The following is a 16,050-nucleotide window of genomic DNA, read 5'->3' on the forward strand; positions in this document are numbered from 1 at the left end:
GGGTTACAATTTGCTTTTGGACTTAATTTACTGTAAGGGTGCAATTGAAAAAAAAAAAAAAAAAAAAAAAAAAAGTCCAGGTAAAAAATATACTTGGAAGAAATTTTGCAAAGTTAACCATCTCAGAATGAATTTGCGGTGACAATCTTGCTTGTTTTGGCTAGCCAACTTGTTTGCATGATGTGTTGTGATTTTTGGTTTTGAGAGTGATATTATTCTTTTAATTAGGACCATATAAAATCACATTTTTTTTTTTCTGATAAAACTATTTAAGGGGGATTCAAATTCAAGTGTATGCAATTTCCAAACTTACTTATCTATCTGTCTATAATATATGTATTCTATATAGATTTGGAAAAATTACTGTTAAACAGCTTTCTCTAAACATATTTTTCTTAAATTTAAAATTTTTAGCTTAAAATGCTGAGACAATTAGAAAGGGAAAGTCACAAGAAGAAATCATTTCATTTCAATGCTAATTAAAGCTTGCTCGCTTATTGTTTTCTTATACTACACATATCTTAAAATATGCAAAAAATATCAAAGATCCCATATTACACCATTTTTCAGAGAAAAATTAACCTATCAATAATGGTTGAAAGATATAGTTTTCTCTGACATATAAAATGCCTTTTTTTTTTTTTTCTTTTTTTGAGAAGAAAAAAAAAAGAGATCTTCCATAGAATGACACTCACGAAAAGAACCTGCCACAAAAGCCAGAATAAAATTAATCTCATACCTAAAAAAGAGTGAGAACTTCTTGGGAAAACTATATATATAATGCTTCTTGAATGTTGTTGGCTTGATTAGTTTATATGCAATGAAGGAATAAAAGCATTAATGGAATTAGTTTATACAAATGGTAATCTTAAATGAGAGATTTCCATATTTCATAGAAACTTTCCAGTGCCCGAGTCCTATGATTTTTTACAGTTAGCACTATCTCAGACAGTATATCAATCTACATACATATACAAGATGTGTGTAGTATATACCATAACCAGTCTGTCCAACAACTTTCTGCATCAATGCTCTGCAATTTTCAAATCAGTTCGTCAACGATCACATTCTGAATTTAACTCTCAACTCTTCGGACTTAACTAACTCGTCATGTTTTAACTCTGCTTATGCTTTTTCTATTCCTGTTAAAGGAAAAGAAAAAATAAAAATTTGAAGCACATTAGTACTTGTCAAGTGCAGCTGCCATGGTAGAATAAAACAGTTTCTTCATATATACCTCAGCAGAACCTTTCGACAAAGAATTGGAACCAGCTTCTGTTTGTGTCTCGGGTATTCTTGCTTCTGATTTCTCATTTGAATATCTGAGAAATGAAAGGTTCTAACATGTTAGCACCTAGTCGACAGAATGAGAACCAGATTAAATGGAAGCAACAAGATGACTAAAGGACAAAACACAATGAGTCGCTGTCATTAGTGTAGAACATAATTCAGTTAAATGAATATTCCATACAATTCTTTGGCAGTGATGATACTGCCAGGACCACTAAAAAAATCAGGTTGAGCAACTTCAGATTTTCCAAACCAGAATTTATTGGAGAAAGAATATGGACAAACGACTAGTAACATATAACCAAAAGAAGACCTTGGATTCATCTGGTTTTCCATGAACAAGAGCTGAGATATAAACATTTGCATACCAGCCAGAGAACTTAGCACATGAATTTTTTATTAAAATGGGAAAATTAGAGACACTGGTCTGACTTTTCATGTCCTGTGCGATATTTCCGTTTTTCAAAATATGTGGTTAATTATTTGGGTTTTACAAATCAAAAATTTGGTCCCCATAAATAACAGTTCAATTTGAAACATTTGATTCAGGAAAGGTCATCTGAAGCACTATAATGTTACTTTTCTAGAAAAGAGAGGATTATTTCAGTAAATCTTCTTGGAGAAGAACCTTATAAATATTCATCTTCAGCACCTGATACAAGAAAATTCAAAAACAATGCAAAGTAATACTTACGTCGAGAGTATTGTAACCCAAATGAGTTCTACGCAGTCCACCCAAAGAAGCCTTTGTTCTACTGGGATCACACCATATGTAACAAGATGTGCAAATGGCCAAAGTTTCCACCCTGCCTGCACGACAGACCACATAAAAGAAGGCAAAATTAAGCTGAATTGTTAGGAAAAGTAACAATTATGAACTCACAGGTTTTTTCAAATAATCCAAATGATAAACAAAATCTCAAGATCAAGCAAATAATTAGCATCAAATGAACAAAAGGAACATTTTCCCTTTTTTCCCTACATGACCATTATGAACAGAAAACCAGCTAATGGATAAGAGTATTCCATGAGCTCATTAAGGTAAAGCTAAACATTCTCTTGAAGTAAAAATGCAGTTTCACGCCTAATTGGAATCTAGATTAGAATATCTTTTTATCAAATATTTATATATCCAATTAAGTTAAAGTAAACTGCCAAACACTGATAATTGAAATGATGCACATGAAACAGCTAACATTAAATCCAACCGCCACATATAAAGAAAATGTTTTAACACAATAAATCTTCTTTTAAGATTAAAGTTCTCCAACTCTTCCCAACTCCATTCCCAAAAAAGAATAAGGAAAGAGAAATGTTAGTTCAAAGTTTGCTCAAGACACAGGGAAAAAAGGACAAAGTATAGAGAAATTAGCATAAAGTTCTCTTACTGTTAGCATGGGCCAGAATGTAGCCCTCAATTCACTAAAAATGGTGGCAGGGGAATCCAGACGCAGGAATCCCACCACTATATAATAGATGCTGTTCCAAACTGCTGCCCATGCAGTTTGGTCGAAGGCCACTTTGACAGGAACCACCCACCAGTCTTGAAATGGAAAAAGCTCCTGGAGAACAAAGGAATGGCTCAGGAAAACCACAAAAATTCTGGTACAAGGAACAAGTAACTAAATGCACATTAAAAAATGGCATAAAGCTACGATAATCACCTCACAGAACTGGTAATAGTAATGTGAAAGGGAGCCATGTAACATAAAGCCAACAAGGCCTGATCTAAACATTCGTGCTCGGTCAAACTCAAAGAGTGGTTTACCTTCAAAGCACTGCCAATAAACCAATATAAAAAATAAATTACACTAACAGTTCAGAACAGCTATAGGATGCAACAAAATTCATCTCACACATTTTCTAACCTGAGCAATCCAATCGCCTATAGAATAGACCACTCCACTAATCATCATTTTTGCTAAAACTGGATTTGTCTTTAGAGCTTCCTCGTATGCAGACCAGTTGTGTTGAGGTGCATATCTCAATATTTCATAGATGGTCCACCCCTAAAAGAAAGGAAAAGAACAAGATATGAGATAAAATTTATTAATAACTATAGATATTCAGCAACCAAACAACAAATCAAAAACATCCAAGTATGATATTTTGCAACTGGCAAAATATGGCAATTAATACTCCTTGTTGAAATTCCCAAAATTTCGACGAGAGCTAGTAGTGGAATGTCAAAACAAGCAACTATGAATAAATTCAATCACTCTACACTAACATCAAAAGAAGCAAGGAGACATGGATATCTTTTTTATTACCTCAACCATCCGCGTCTAGTAAATATGTTCTCAACTGCACACTAACCAGTGTGTATATGTAATCATTTACCCTCATGTAGCCAAATCCAATTACAACCATAACATTTTTTACCTCATCTTCAACCAAAATCTGCCAATATTTTGAGTTCTCAACTAATCTTTTTAAATCAAGCGTGTTGCAGTTGAGACTTATCTTTGCAGATGGTGCATCTCACTGTTCCACTTGATGGAGCAACCGATAATAACTCTAAGCTTTATTTTGTGAATTTTTCAAATTGCAGATAATATTTTGCACCACAATAAAATTGGAGTCTATCATGAAGCTCTTTAAGCAATTTCTATATCGAATCCTTCCACTCCCTTCACGATCAACAAGATAACAGTAAATTGCATCACTTCAAAGCATTCTTTTATACACCTAAGGATCTATATGGTTAACTTGCTTGTTTGAATTTTCTCTACTTTGGAAGTAGAAGGAAAAATTTGAACAGCAAAACAGTAGGCTTTTAATGAAAAGAAAAAAAAAAAAAAATCATATCCTTCTGATGATTTCCTTCCTTTTCTCATATTAAGCAAAATTCATATATTTATTGTATAGTTGGTACTAAAATTCCTTTCTTTCTATAGGAAGCACAAAGAAAAAAGTAAGCTAACCAAACTTATATGCAACCCTTACTAGTTAGCAGTCACTAAGCTTCCTGAAGCAAAAATTTGCCAACAACAAGGAATCTGCTTGCCGAGTAAACTTGACCAAAAGGCAAGAAAAAATGACAAATTCAGCTAAAAATGACACAGAGTAGCTAAAAGGAGAAAACCAAAAAGCTAACAATGATACGAGCAATAAAAACTGAATTGCTCCAATGAGAGGAGAGAAAAAGGAGTCGCAGAACTTCAACCAGTGAACAGATCTTGTATACGGAAAAAATTTTCTAAAGAAAAGAAGGATAAAAAATTATGCAACATAAAACCAGCGATGTCAATATGCTCACCTGCCAGTAATCATGATCAATTGTAAGCAACTTGGTAACGGCATACGAACCCGCAGCAAGAACAATCAAAGCATTTATAGACCTATCAATAAACTTATCCATTTCCAATTCACTCTGCGTTCTCTGTCCATCACCTTCCATACCAGCACTAGAAGCAGAAGAGAATCCTTCAAAAGACAACTGTCCCTCATTCGATCCAAACCCGCTCACCTGAGTCGCCAACTCGTTCCCTTCGCTCTCCACCTGACTAACAACCACCCCATCTTGCTGGTCCGTACTGTCTCCACTCTGAACAGGAATAACATCAAGCTCTTCTTGAACTACAGAATTCAAAAGCCAGCTCTCAGTTTTCTGTTTGTTTGTCCAGAAAATTGGGCTGTGTAAAATTTTTGTGCCAAGAAAATGAGAGTTGGGAAGGATTTTAGAGGTTGGTTTTTTAGATTTGGATAAAGGAAGCAGACTATGGGGAGAAATGGTGTGGAGAGAAGCCATGAATGGCCACTGAGTTGAGGTTGGGAGGAACTGAGTTGAGTTGACCGAGTTATCAATCTAATTGTTCGTTTCTCCAAATTGGAGTCTGTTAGGGAAGGAAGGTTATAATGGTGATCTATGATCTACTGCTGTGAGAAGTATAATCATATTTGCGTGATATTGTGCCGATGATAAACGGTAAAGATGATGTCTCTCGTGGAGTTTTAACTTTCCAGAAAATTGAATGGTGAGTGATTTTAGAAGAAGGAGACTCTTGCGTATTATTATGGGTTGTTATGCAGACGATACTTTTCTCTCGTGGGGTTTCCACTTTCCAGATAATGAATGTAGTCCACATAAGAAAGGCAAGAATCTTTTTAATACTAAAAAAATCACTACCAAACATACAGTACTGCAAAATTGTACTTCAATAACACATTCACAAATCACCGTATATTTATAAAATGAAGTTGGTTTAGGCATTTCGGGTCGCTGCTGGTTGGAGTTGTTATGGTTCGGTTTGATTTCACATAGGGTGTCTAAAGTCACGTAATAGTAGTGTCTTCCGACTTCCATTGTGAGATTGACTCCGTATCTTGGTTGGACGGAGAAGGGGCGCCATTAGTTAGAATAATAAAACTCGTGGATAATAAACATCTACCAGGTGCTATTGTGGGCCCCATGTAATCTAATCAGCACCTCCTCTTCCAACTCATTGTGGGCCTTTGAGCCCATGGAAAATTCCACACACCCAAACATTGGACGTGAAAGCAACCAATCTGAAATATCTCTTCTGATTGGGTGATGTACATATAATCTGATCCGTGCTTACGTTTACTAAATTTTTGTAAGCCATATGAATTTGCAAGGCCACAGATGAAGCACATAGATATTCTTGTTTCTATTGCAAAACAATAATACTAACAGTAGCTGTTGATGCAAGCTATAGGCTAACATCGCAAAATTATTTGGTTGCATGCGTTGTCATAAATGCAGTTATGAAATACTATGATTTTTCTCTTTTACTAGTTTTTTAGTGGTGGTGTTTAATTTCTAGATCCAACTAGGGATAATAAACTTGAAATTCGGTTTGATAAAACTCACTTGAGTTGATTTAATAAATTTATCGAGTCAAGTTACCGAGTTCTTATATAAATAAACCGAGCTTAGTCAATTTTTGAGTCAGTTTTATCGATCAACTAATAAGTGAGTTCAATAAATCAAAATTAATTAAACTTACATGAAAATAAAATAACCTTGTTTTAGTTTGGTAAATTTTGAGTTTGACTTTTTGAAATTATTAAACCGAATTCAAGCTACGATTTATGAGCTCGAGCATATCTTTATTGAATCGAGTTCAGCTAATAGGTATTAGCAAATAAATCTTATTTTGTTGGTTAAAGTTTTTTTTTTTTAGAATTCCTAATTTTGATCACAAATACACAACTTTTAATTTATCCTAGAAATGATTTATAAAATATAATAATAAAAAAAAAAAGATAAGGTTGAGAGATACCAAATTATGAGTAGAACCGCTCAAAATTAATTTCACCGTAATAGTTTATTCCTTACATATATATCTGTATATAAATATATGAAAGCTGAAACAAAGAGAAAACTTGAGGCGTTATTTTAATGATTAATTTAGGAGAGAAATATTTAATATACATATATATATACATATAAATTTTCATTTTTTTTTTTTTTTTTTTTTACATTTCGATTAGATTACTTGAGATATATTTTAAGTAAGTTGGTCATAAAAAATTATTAAGATAAAGTCCAATAAAATACGATATTCATAAGAGCTTTTTAGATTTATTTTTATAATGTTAAAATAAAAATATTTTATTTTAAAAAATAATTTCAATATATCAATCAAAATAAATATAAAATGTAATTATATTATTCAAATATGACTATAATATATCTTATTATTTGTGGTTATTGGAACTCATTTGAATTTAAAATGTTGCGGAGACAAATCTATTTAATTTAGTACCTTTGTATATAGGTTTAATTCATTGGTAAAATAAATGATGAATTAGTATTTTTTTTATTATTGTATTTAATGATGACAGCAGATTATAAACCTCATGTGAGTAACACATTATTAACTAAAATCATGAGATAATACATAAATAAAAAGATATATAATTAAAATTTATATAAAAAAATTGAATATAAAAATTTCAATAATCCTTCTTTTGATGTACATCCTTTTATAAAATTTCAAATAATCAATTTTATCTTTGGAGATTTTAAATATAATTAATTATACAATATTTTATAATAACAATTATTTAAATAAAATATAAAAAATTTGCGCGGATCATGACTAGTATATATATAATCCTGAAGAAAAAAAAAAGAAAAACTTTACAAGTATGACGTGTCACTCTCCTCTTTCACAATTTCTTTTTTTTCTTTTTTTTGTTTACAAATTTTTTTAATTTTTAATTATTTACCTTTTTTTCATAAATTAATATTTAATAATTAACCGTGATAATGACAATTTCTGAAATCTAAACTAATTTTATAATTTTTTTTATATTTTTAAAATGTTAAAATTTTAATTATTTATTATCTTTATCTCCTACTATATAATGTGTTATATCAACAACATAAATTTTTTAAAAGTTTCAAATTCTTTTATATATAAAATTCAATATGCTTTAATTTCAGGGTAGAGATTTTTGAAAGCAGCTAAATGTAAAAGTGTTAGTAATAGAAAAATCATGTTTTAAAGTGAAGCAGTCGTTCATCATCTACCAGGTTTCAATTTTTCGCACTTCTAAATTTTAGATTCTCGTTATCACAGTTTGATGTTCAGTTTTTTCGTTGTACTTGAATGAGTTGTTGTTGATATAAAATACAATTGATTGTTCGTTTTCTTGATTTGGGATCTACTTAAATTAAACTTAATGGATTTCTTCATTCGTGGTAGATATTATGACGTTGTTTATTATAATTAGTATGGTTTAATTTATGGTTACACATAGCTTTCCGCTTTCTCATACTTATAATTAATTTTTTTCATTGGTTTAGAATTCAAATTAATGTTAATTACTTTTCTTTTCTTTTTTTTTTTTTTTTTTTTTTTGGCAGAAATCTTTTTCTCTTTGCAATCTTAAGTCCATCGAAGTAAGTAACTCATTGCTTTGCTATTATATTATGATTATAGAGTTTTCTTCTTGATTTGTTGATGCATTCCTGTAACTTTTTTGTTTTTATTTTATTTTATATGGTTTTTTTAATTTAGTTAAATTAAATTAAATCTTAATTTAAGCTGTATCTTTCTTTTTTCTTTTTTCTTTTTAGAAATTTTCATATCATAAAATCATTCATTTATCATTTTTATTCATCTAGCATTTACTCTATTGTTTAAAAAGTATTGATTAGTTTCTTCAAAAAAAAAAAAAAAAGTATTGATTAGGACTTTTAAAATATAATTCTATCTATATTTATCTATGAATTAACTTGCAAATCAATTTTTTAACTATTAAATCATCTATTCTCTTTTTATCTATGGATTGGCTTGCAAATCAGGTTTTGAAAAGAATTCGATCCTGGCTCAGGATGAACGCTGGCGGCATGCTTAAAACATGCAAGTCGGACGAGAAGTGGTTTTTAAGAGCGCGAATGAGGTAAATGCAAAGCAGCCAATTAATTCTTTACTTATGTACAATTGGTTATTAAATTTTTAGGTTCTGCATGAGTTCATAATAATTTCGGAATTGTATTTATAAATGTAATATATTCTTTATTTGTTTCAATTTAGTTTTAGCATATGTTTTTTATCTAATGTTCTAATGTTTGATTATATAAATTTATATAATTATATAATATATAATCCCATTCTATATATTATTGCTCAAAATCAAGTGTAACAGCTTGATGATATCTTAAAAGTTTTTACACTTTTAATCTTTTATTTAAAGTTCTACGTATCTTTCATTTTTTTTTAATGAGTAGTATTGTTCATATAAAAAAAAATGATATATAATAAGGAAATAAATCGGCGCGCAATGCAGGCCTTTATATAGTTATTAATTAAAGTCTAAACATTATAGTTGCAATACAGTAATTATTTATTTTCTCTTTTTTTCTCAAATATTTTGTGACAGAAATAGGCTTAAAGGAACATAATAGAGCAGACTCATATGAAGCTGTATCCACGGCCAAATAGCAGTGTCCTTAGCAAATATAAATTTTCAAATGCAATTATGAAACTGTCATAATAGACAGATTAAAAGAAAAATCTTTAACGGAATCTCAACCAAGAAAATCGGGCTGATTGAATTTAGAAATGCAAGAAATAGAAAGAATGAAAGGCATTCCTTCTGTGGAAAGAGAAATATCAGCTCTCATTTGGCAATAAAAGGCGATCTTGACCTTCCACTAGCTTCGCAGATTGGATTACATCCCCAGTTTTTATCTGTGAAAGGATGTCTCTCCCAGTAGTTGAATATCTGCTCATTTGAACAATGTGAAATCAAGTAAACTAAATGAATCATTCCATTAAACACCCTATATTAAATATGCTAACAAGAAAATAATCCTCTAAAGACGTACCCAAAAACTGAAAATTGTCCTTCATCAAAGGATAAACCTCCTAAGCCAGCCTATAAGAAAACAAACAAGAGCAGCAAAGCAATTACTTTATAGGCACGCATGGAAATTTTAATGAAAGAATCATGTCATTTACACCAGAAATTATATAGCATGTTACTTAGATGTAATTATGACTTATAAACTTTATTGTTTTAGGGATAATATCATTTTGAAAGGGAAAATTGGATAGCACTTACATTTCTTTTATCATACAGATAGAAGAAAAACTGATAGGGCGCCGAGTACTCATCAGAAACCTCACTGTGAGCCATTGCAACTGCTCCATAAACAGAGAGTGGAAGCACCGGTAATTCCCCATCCTTCCATATGATAAACGAAGAAAATAAAAATAGTTAGATATTGAGAAACTACATTTGCCATAAGTATCTAAAATTGGAAATGTGATCCTAGCTTACCTGTACGCTTAATGTTGTTCGGTACAAGGGCTCAAACTGTCCTGATGGCATTATTTCCAGTGGAACACTGTAACCAGCGCTCTTATCATTCCCATTGTCTGTGAGAACAGCTTGGTCAGTGCAACTGAGTTTTGTCCCATTGTAGGCCCCATCAATTACCTGAACCATTTTCTGTTAGTAATTTGTGTGCATAAGCAGGCACATAGTGTCCGTAGACCTAAAAGTCTCATTATGAAAATTTAATTTCATAAGATCAAACCTAAAGCAAGCTATCGGAAGGAAAAAAGAAATAAAGATTGAGATGATCAAACTAGAACTGAGAGGGAAAGATAAAGTTCCAGTAATTGGTGTTTTAGACTTCTTCAAAAGGTATGCTAAATCATCATTACTTGTCATGAAAAATGATAACTGGGATGAAATTAAATGTGATTGATAAAGCAATACAAGCCAAGATTCCATGAGACTGAGGTGAGGTTCAACTACCTTACCAGTTTTGCAAAATTCCCGGTGGTTAAAGGTGCTGAATATCCATCTAGAACAACCTGAATCCATGGGTTAATGATCAGTTGGTTACAAATATATGGAAAATAAATGCTGTAAGTTATATGTATCCATGTTACCAATGCTGATATTTATTTAGGCATGATGTTCAGGCCATAACAAAAAATTTTCTTTGCTGGATAGCCATGAGAGAAAAAGAAAATGCCCCACCTCAAAACACTATGATAAATTATACAGCCATCTATTAGTGCAAAGAAAACAAAAAATATAATCCAAGAGACCCTGCAACGTGTCCCGTTTTCTGGCTCAATTAAAAATATAAAGGACTATGGTACAAAGTAGTTGTAAATGATGTGGCTAGGTTTCGGCATAATTGAGAGATTGGGTAAGGAAAGAGCAAGGGATATACTAGTTCCTCAAATTCCTTGGCATGATTGAATGAATTAAAATGCAAATAATAATAATTGGGTCCAAGAACTATACACTAGATAAAAAATAATAAATAAATAATTGCTTATCCACAATTTGCAAAATCCAAGGAAAATGAAAAATCATTTAAATCATGCGGTGCGATACTGAAACAAAATTGCATACAAATTAAGATTTTAAGGTCATATCTCTTAATTGAATTTAGTTTTCTACTCAGTTAGCCATGCCATCATTTTCGTTTTTCTAAAGGGAGATGGTGTCTGGGTTGGATGAAGGCAAAATCAATTCATTGTAAAAGCAGTACTAACCTAAAGCAGTAAGTTAATACAGAGTTAAATATGTAAAATATGATTTAGGCAGCAAATGATCTCAGCAATTATAAACAGCAATATTCTTTATATTGAATAAAAATAACATGACAACACTGGCTTGTCACATTCCCTAGGAATGACTAAATTTATCAAACCTGAATTTTTGCAGTCTTCCTTGGTTCCCCACCAGCTTCAGGGGAAAATGTGGAACCGTCTCCTTTCTCAATGGTAAATTCTACAGTTCCTCTTCCTGTTAGTCTGCAGAGAAAATAATCTTAAGTTTCCAATTTGATTGATAAACAATATACCTTTTAGACATAACAAAGCCTGTAATATGTAAATCAGATAAGTCAATTGCATAAAGAAGTCAAAGAAACAAATTAGCTATAATCTCCAAAAAATAAAAAACTGAGGTTATGCAAACCGACTACCAACTATAATAGACAAATCTTTCAAACAAAGAAGTTAGCAAGCGAAAAACATGAAGGGAAAATTTTCAATAATATGCAAAATTTGTCCAATTTTCATGGAACATTCCACGTGCAACAGATACAATAATCCAATGCATTGACAGTTCCATTTGTTCATTATAACTAACTTTAACTCTTCTATAATTCACATTTTGTTTTTATATGCCTTGATCTATAATGAAGCGTAGGTAGCCACCTCAAAATTTTGAACTTATTTTATGTAAGAAGGAAGACAAGTAGATAGGAAATCGAGAATCTTGGATAACCAGATTTAACCACTACAAAAGTTTGTAGACACCACCAACCATGTTAAGAAATGTACTTGGCAAGAAAAATACACAATAATTATTTTTCAATTCAAAAATAGAATCATTCTTATATCACCATGAATTTATCTTAGCTTTTACTTATCATATGGATATCATATTAGAATCAGATTGAACAATCCAGATAGTGCTAAAATCAGATTCATCAAAATCATTTCCACCAGACACCCGTCCATTGGTTTATGCATCCTAGTTGTAACAGTGAATGAATCTAGAGTATAATCCCAAAGTGATCCAACCTTGGATATTTCAAGTATTGCTCGGGCAACAAAAATGACAATCCAGGGGCCTGTTACAAAAAAAAAAAAAAAAAAAAAAGTTTAGTTGAATTTCCAAGCATGCTCAATAATGTCATTGAATTCTTCAGGTAAAAATTGCAGATTTCCTTTAAAAAATACTAAAGAATATGCGTCAGAAATTTTGGAGAGTTGCACATATATCACATGAGAAGAATCATAGTGTTGCCGAGAAGTCCTGGTTACCTGCAGCAATTCAAGCTCTGCAACAGTATCCAGTGAAGAAGCAAGCCCAACAGAAACTTTATCCGGGTCCTGGTCCTTAATACATTGAAGGAGTGCTTGCAAGCCACCCTAACCAAAAAGGTGCAAAACCATTAGTCCACTAAATTCCACCATATAGAAACTGAATATCTTGTTATTAAATAACCAGAATAAAGTTCTTATTGCTAATCCAACAAACTTTCCAAGATAAATCATCTCTTAAAGGGTTAAGTAATTTAGACGCTGTAATATACTTTTTTCCCCCCTGCTTGGCACTTGTCAGATAGCAAAATTGACACAACATCCAGAAATCGCTATCATTTTATCTTCCAGTAATAAGATGTTGATTTCTGGCCATGCTCTTGTGATTTATTCAACCCATGAAAAATATAACCAAGTGGACTCTATCATCTATTGAAGTCGATATCAAAACCAGTTTGAGATTGAGTAAAAAATAACTTTCATCCAATGTTCAAAAGCATGTACTTGTGTGCAGGTGTCTGATTGTGTGTTTGTACAAACACAAATGCCTATATATATGCTGTACGCATGTGTCCATGGACATGTGCACGTATGTATTCTTTTCAGTCAACCAACCCTAGCCTTCTAGTTAGCATATATGAGCCGATGGAAAGAAAAGAAGATATAACACTATGTAGCTCTCTCACCTATAAAAGCTAATAATCTTCCAAAGTGCCTTCCCATACCTTTCCGTCAATGAGAGATGCATACAATTCAGACCCCTTTTCCTTCAAATCTGCTGGTATACTTGCCAAAATAGAATCTTTTTCATCTTTTGCTATCTGAAATTAATGTAGAAACAAATCGTTACGAAAACATTTATATTAAGCAATTACGCAGATTATGTCGGAAACGAAAAAGAGATGATAGAAGAACTGATGCCATCAAAATTAACAAAACTATGTAGATGAAGTTTGTACATGCAACTAATGAGACAGACATGGTCCGAGTAGCAGAGTTGTTTCACAAAAATAAGTTATGGTGATTGGACAGCACCGATATGATACTATGAACTTCTTATTACATTGTATTGAAACAATGCAGCGCATACTTTTAGTGCTTTCTTCACATTCCCTTCCATGGTTCCATAAGGCTTTCTCTGTGGAATCCTTAGTAAGAATGAAATATCCTCCAGAGAAGTCTGCAAACAAAAGGTAAGATTATCAGCAAATTGATCACTCTCTCATTTGCAGGAGATAATTATGAATTGAACAATTAACAAGAACCTGTATAGCCTTCATATTTGTGTTTGCAGGGATAGCCCTTCTCAGAGCAAGTTCCCCAGTTCTTGGGACCTTGGTGTCTGGAGAATAAAGCACTCCTTCTGCTGGAGAAATTGACCAAAAGTCCCAATCAACCAGAGGTAGTGGTGAAGCAATTTGCACGACAATAAGAATCACGGCAATCAGCCTCTCAAGTTTCTTCATTCCATGCTTAATAATTGATGTGTATAAATTAGTAGGAAAACCTTGCCTGTAAGCCACATCCTGCATGGCTGAAAATCCATTTCATAAAAATATCTTGCCAAGGGAATTATAGTTTTTTTAGTTTTTTGTCCCACTATGTTTATAACAAGCATGTTGGAAGACCCTAAGGAAAGGAAACCAGCAAATTCATTCTAACCCTCCTCAACATGAAAGTTGGTGGAAGCAAAGTAAAACAAAAGAATTTATTGAGCGTCCATAAAACAAGGTATAGCTACTTAAAACAAGTTGTATTTTGAACTGCCCCAGTATAAATACAGCAGGAATAAGTCAATATTTTCATCAAATGTCATTTGATCACCATGGGAAAATAATGAGACATAATAAAGTGGGGATATAAATTTATTCTTATCTATTGCTCTATATGGACTCGAGCCAATATACTGCTAAAAGATTCATATAGCTGACCCCAACTAATTTGGGACTAAGGCTTAGTTGTTGTTGTTGTTGTAATAAAGAGGGGGAAATTAGACTTCTCGGAATTGAATCCTCTCACTTCCTATGAAAAGAACATTTATTCAGAAATGGAATTCTAAAAATACATGATATTTGAATTATGCAGAGGGTTCAAATTAAAGGAGCCTGCATATGAACCATTTCATTAAGTAATCATGGAATTACACATCCGACTCACCAGATAGACTCACAATAAGATATTAGAACCAACCTGTAGTCATGTTCATGTACAATCATGGAAGACATACTCATGTTCCTGAACCATGGAAGACTTACACAAACAAAAAGGTGCTTTCCCATAATCACATACATTTCTTTACAAAGAGGCAAATCATCAAATACGTAAAGAAAAGACAAGTCTACCCATTACAAGAGGCAGACTATGAATGACATAAAGGAAACCTAAGTCTACCCAAGTGCCCAACCCACATAAAACGGACTGCCACAAAATTGGGGTATAACTTGCTAGGGCTTAATGCTGGCATAAATACTATTATTGACATTTTATCAAAATGGCACATACTAGAATGTTCTTGATTGGCATAAATTCCTCTGTGACACACAAACTCACAACACACTCCGAAATTCCATTCAATACGGGTAGGCACTTGACAATTAGACTAATTAAAAAAAAAAGGAAAAAGAAAAGAAAACACCCTTTTTACATTTTGCATTTTATCTGACGCATAAATGTACCGTTTGCAACCAGATAAGCATAATAAGTTCGACTTTTGGTTGCATTCTAGACATTAAATTAGAACTCTTTGTCCATACTTGCAAGCAACAATTCCATCAATTAACAACCAAAATCTACAAAAGACCCAACGCATAAAGCATAGAAATGCAATAACAGTATCAAAAGCAAAACACGAAATATTATCAAAAGCCAACCTTTGCATAATTCTGTGTAGACTTGCAGCGAACTCTAATGTGGCCGCCATGTCTGGCTGTTGCTGTGACGTGGCCACGGCCTTGATCGAGACGAAATGCGAAATGGGTAGAGAAAAAATGGTGCTTTTGAATTGAGACAGTGACAGAGAGCTTGTGAGAGTTGATAATGGAAGAGGATAAAGGGAGAGCCATGACTTGAAATTGATGTATGGTAGTTACCTTTGTGAGAGCGAGAGAGGTATTTTGGCGCGCCTCATCTATCTATACAATCCTATCTGGATGTTTCCTATTGGCCATGCTTTCTTTTTCTTTTCTTTTTGGCCTTTTCTCTCTACGTACTATTAATTTTCTTTGTTCATCTAAAAAATATTTAAGGGTAATCCAATAATAATTATTATTTTAAAAAAGAGTATTTACCGCAGAATCAATTTTAACAAATTTCGAAAAAAAAAAAAACAATATTACGAAAAATTTCTGTTATCATCCTATCGAAAAATGACTAACGACTAACCTTTTCCGCTAAAATCATATCTAAATAAAATATTTTAATTTTATATATTTGTATTTTTTATTTTTATAAGAACATTATGTTGCTATTTATATTAATGATT

General features: G+C 32.2%; 2 protein-coding genes and 1 long non-coding RNA gene across 7 annotated transcripts; 1 reads left to right on the top strand and 2 right to left on the bottom strand.

The window, feature by feature from the left end:
* Positions 1–810: 810 nt before the first annotated feature.
* LOC105632791 (Peroxisomal membrane 22 kDa (Mpv17/PMP22) family protein) lies at positions 811–5,178 on the bottom strand. Its single transcript, XM_012215237.4, has 7 exons — positions 4,550–5,178; positions 3,159–3,299; positions 2,955–3,068; positions 2,679–2,852; positions 1,985–2,100; positions 1,238–1,322; positions 811–1,142 (listed from the first exon to the last, which is right to left on the bottom strand). The coding sequence occupies exons 1-7, from the start codon at positions 5,039–5,041 to the stop codon at positions 1,137–1,139; spliced, it is 1,128 nt and encodes a 375-aa protein (XP_012070627.1). The 5' UTR covers positions 5,042–5,178; the 3' UTR covers positions 811–1,136.
* Positions 5,179–7,669: 2,491 nt separating this feature from the next.
* LOC119370856 (uncharacterized) lies at positions 7,670–8,827 on the top strand. Its single transcript, XR_005178398.2, has 3 exons — positions 7,670–7,795; positions 8,129–8,164; positions 8,570–8,827. It is a non-coding gene; the product is annotated as an uncharacterized LOC119370856 (long non-coding RNA).
* Positions 8,828–9,023: 196 nt separating this feature from the next.
* Positions 9,024–15,697, bottom strand: LOC105632792 (Cyclophilin-like peptidyl-prolyl cis-trans isomerase family protein). 5 transcript variants are annotated; one of them, XM_037639795.2, is made up of 12 exons: positions 15,440–15,697; positions 13,835–14,041; positions 13,633–13,749; positions 13,295–13,390; positions 12,570–12,677; positions 12,327–12,376; positions 11,447–11,549; positions 10,539–10,592; positions 10,051–10,209; positions 9,832–9,954; positions 9,596–9,645; positions 9,024–9,492 (listed from the first exon to the last, which is right to left on the bottom strand). In XM_037639795.2, the coding sequence occupies exons 1-12, from the start codon at positions 15,629–15,631 to the stop codon at positions 9,381–9,383; spliced, it is 1,371 nt and encodes a 456-aa protein (XP_037495723.1). In that variant the 5' UTR covers positions 15,632–15,697; the 3' UTR covers positions 9,024–9,380. The 5 variants fall into 5 exon arrangements, with proteins under 5 accessions (XP_037495723.1, XP_020534629.1, XP_012070630.1 ...); XM_020678970.3 differs by having other exon boundaries at positions 13,835–14,095; positions 15,440–15,695; XM_012215240.4 differs by having other exon boundaries at positions 13,660–13,749; positions 13,835–14,095; positions 15,440–15,693.
* Positions 15,698–16,050: the final 353 nt, after the last annotated feature.

The sequence above is a fragment of the Jatropha curcas genome, chromosome 7, assembly GCF_041381405.1.
Source record: "Jatropha curcas cultivar XTBG-Jc1 chromosome 7, XTBG_Jcur_1.0, whole genome shotgun sequence".
Classification (NCBI taxonomy): Eukaryota; Viridiplantae; Streptophyta; class Magnoliopsida; order Malpighiales; family Euphorbiaceae; genus Jatropha; species Jatropha curcas.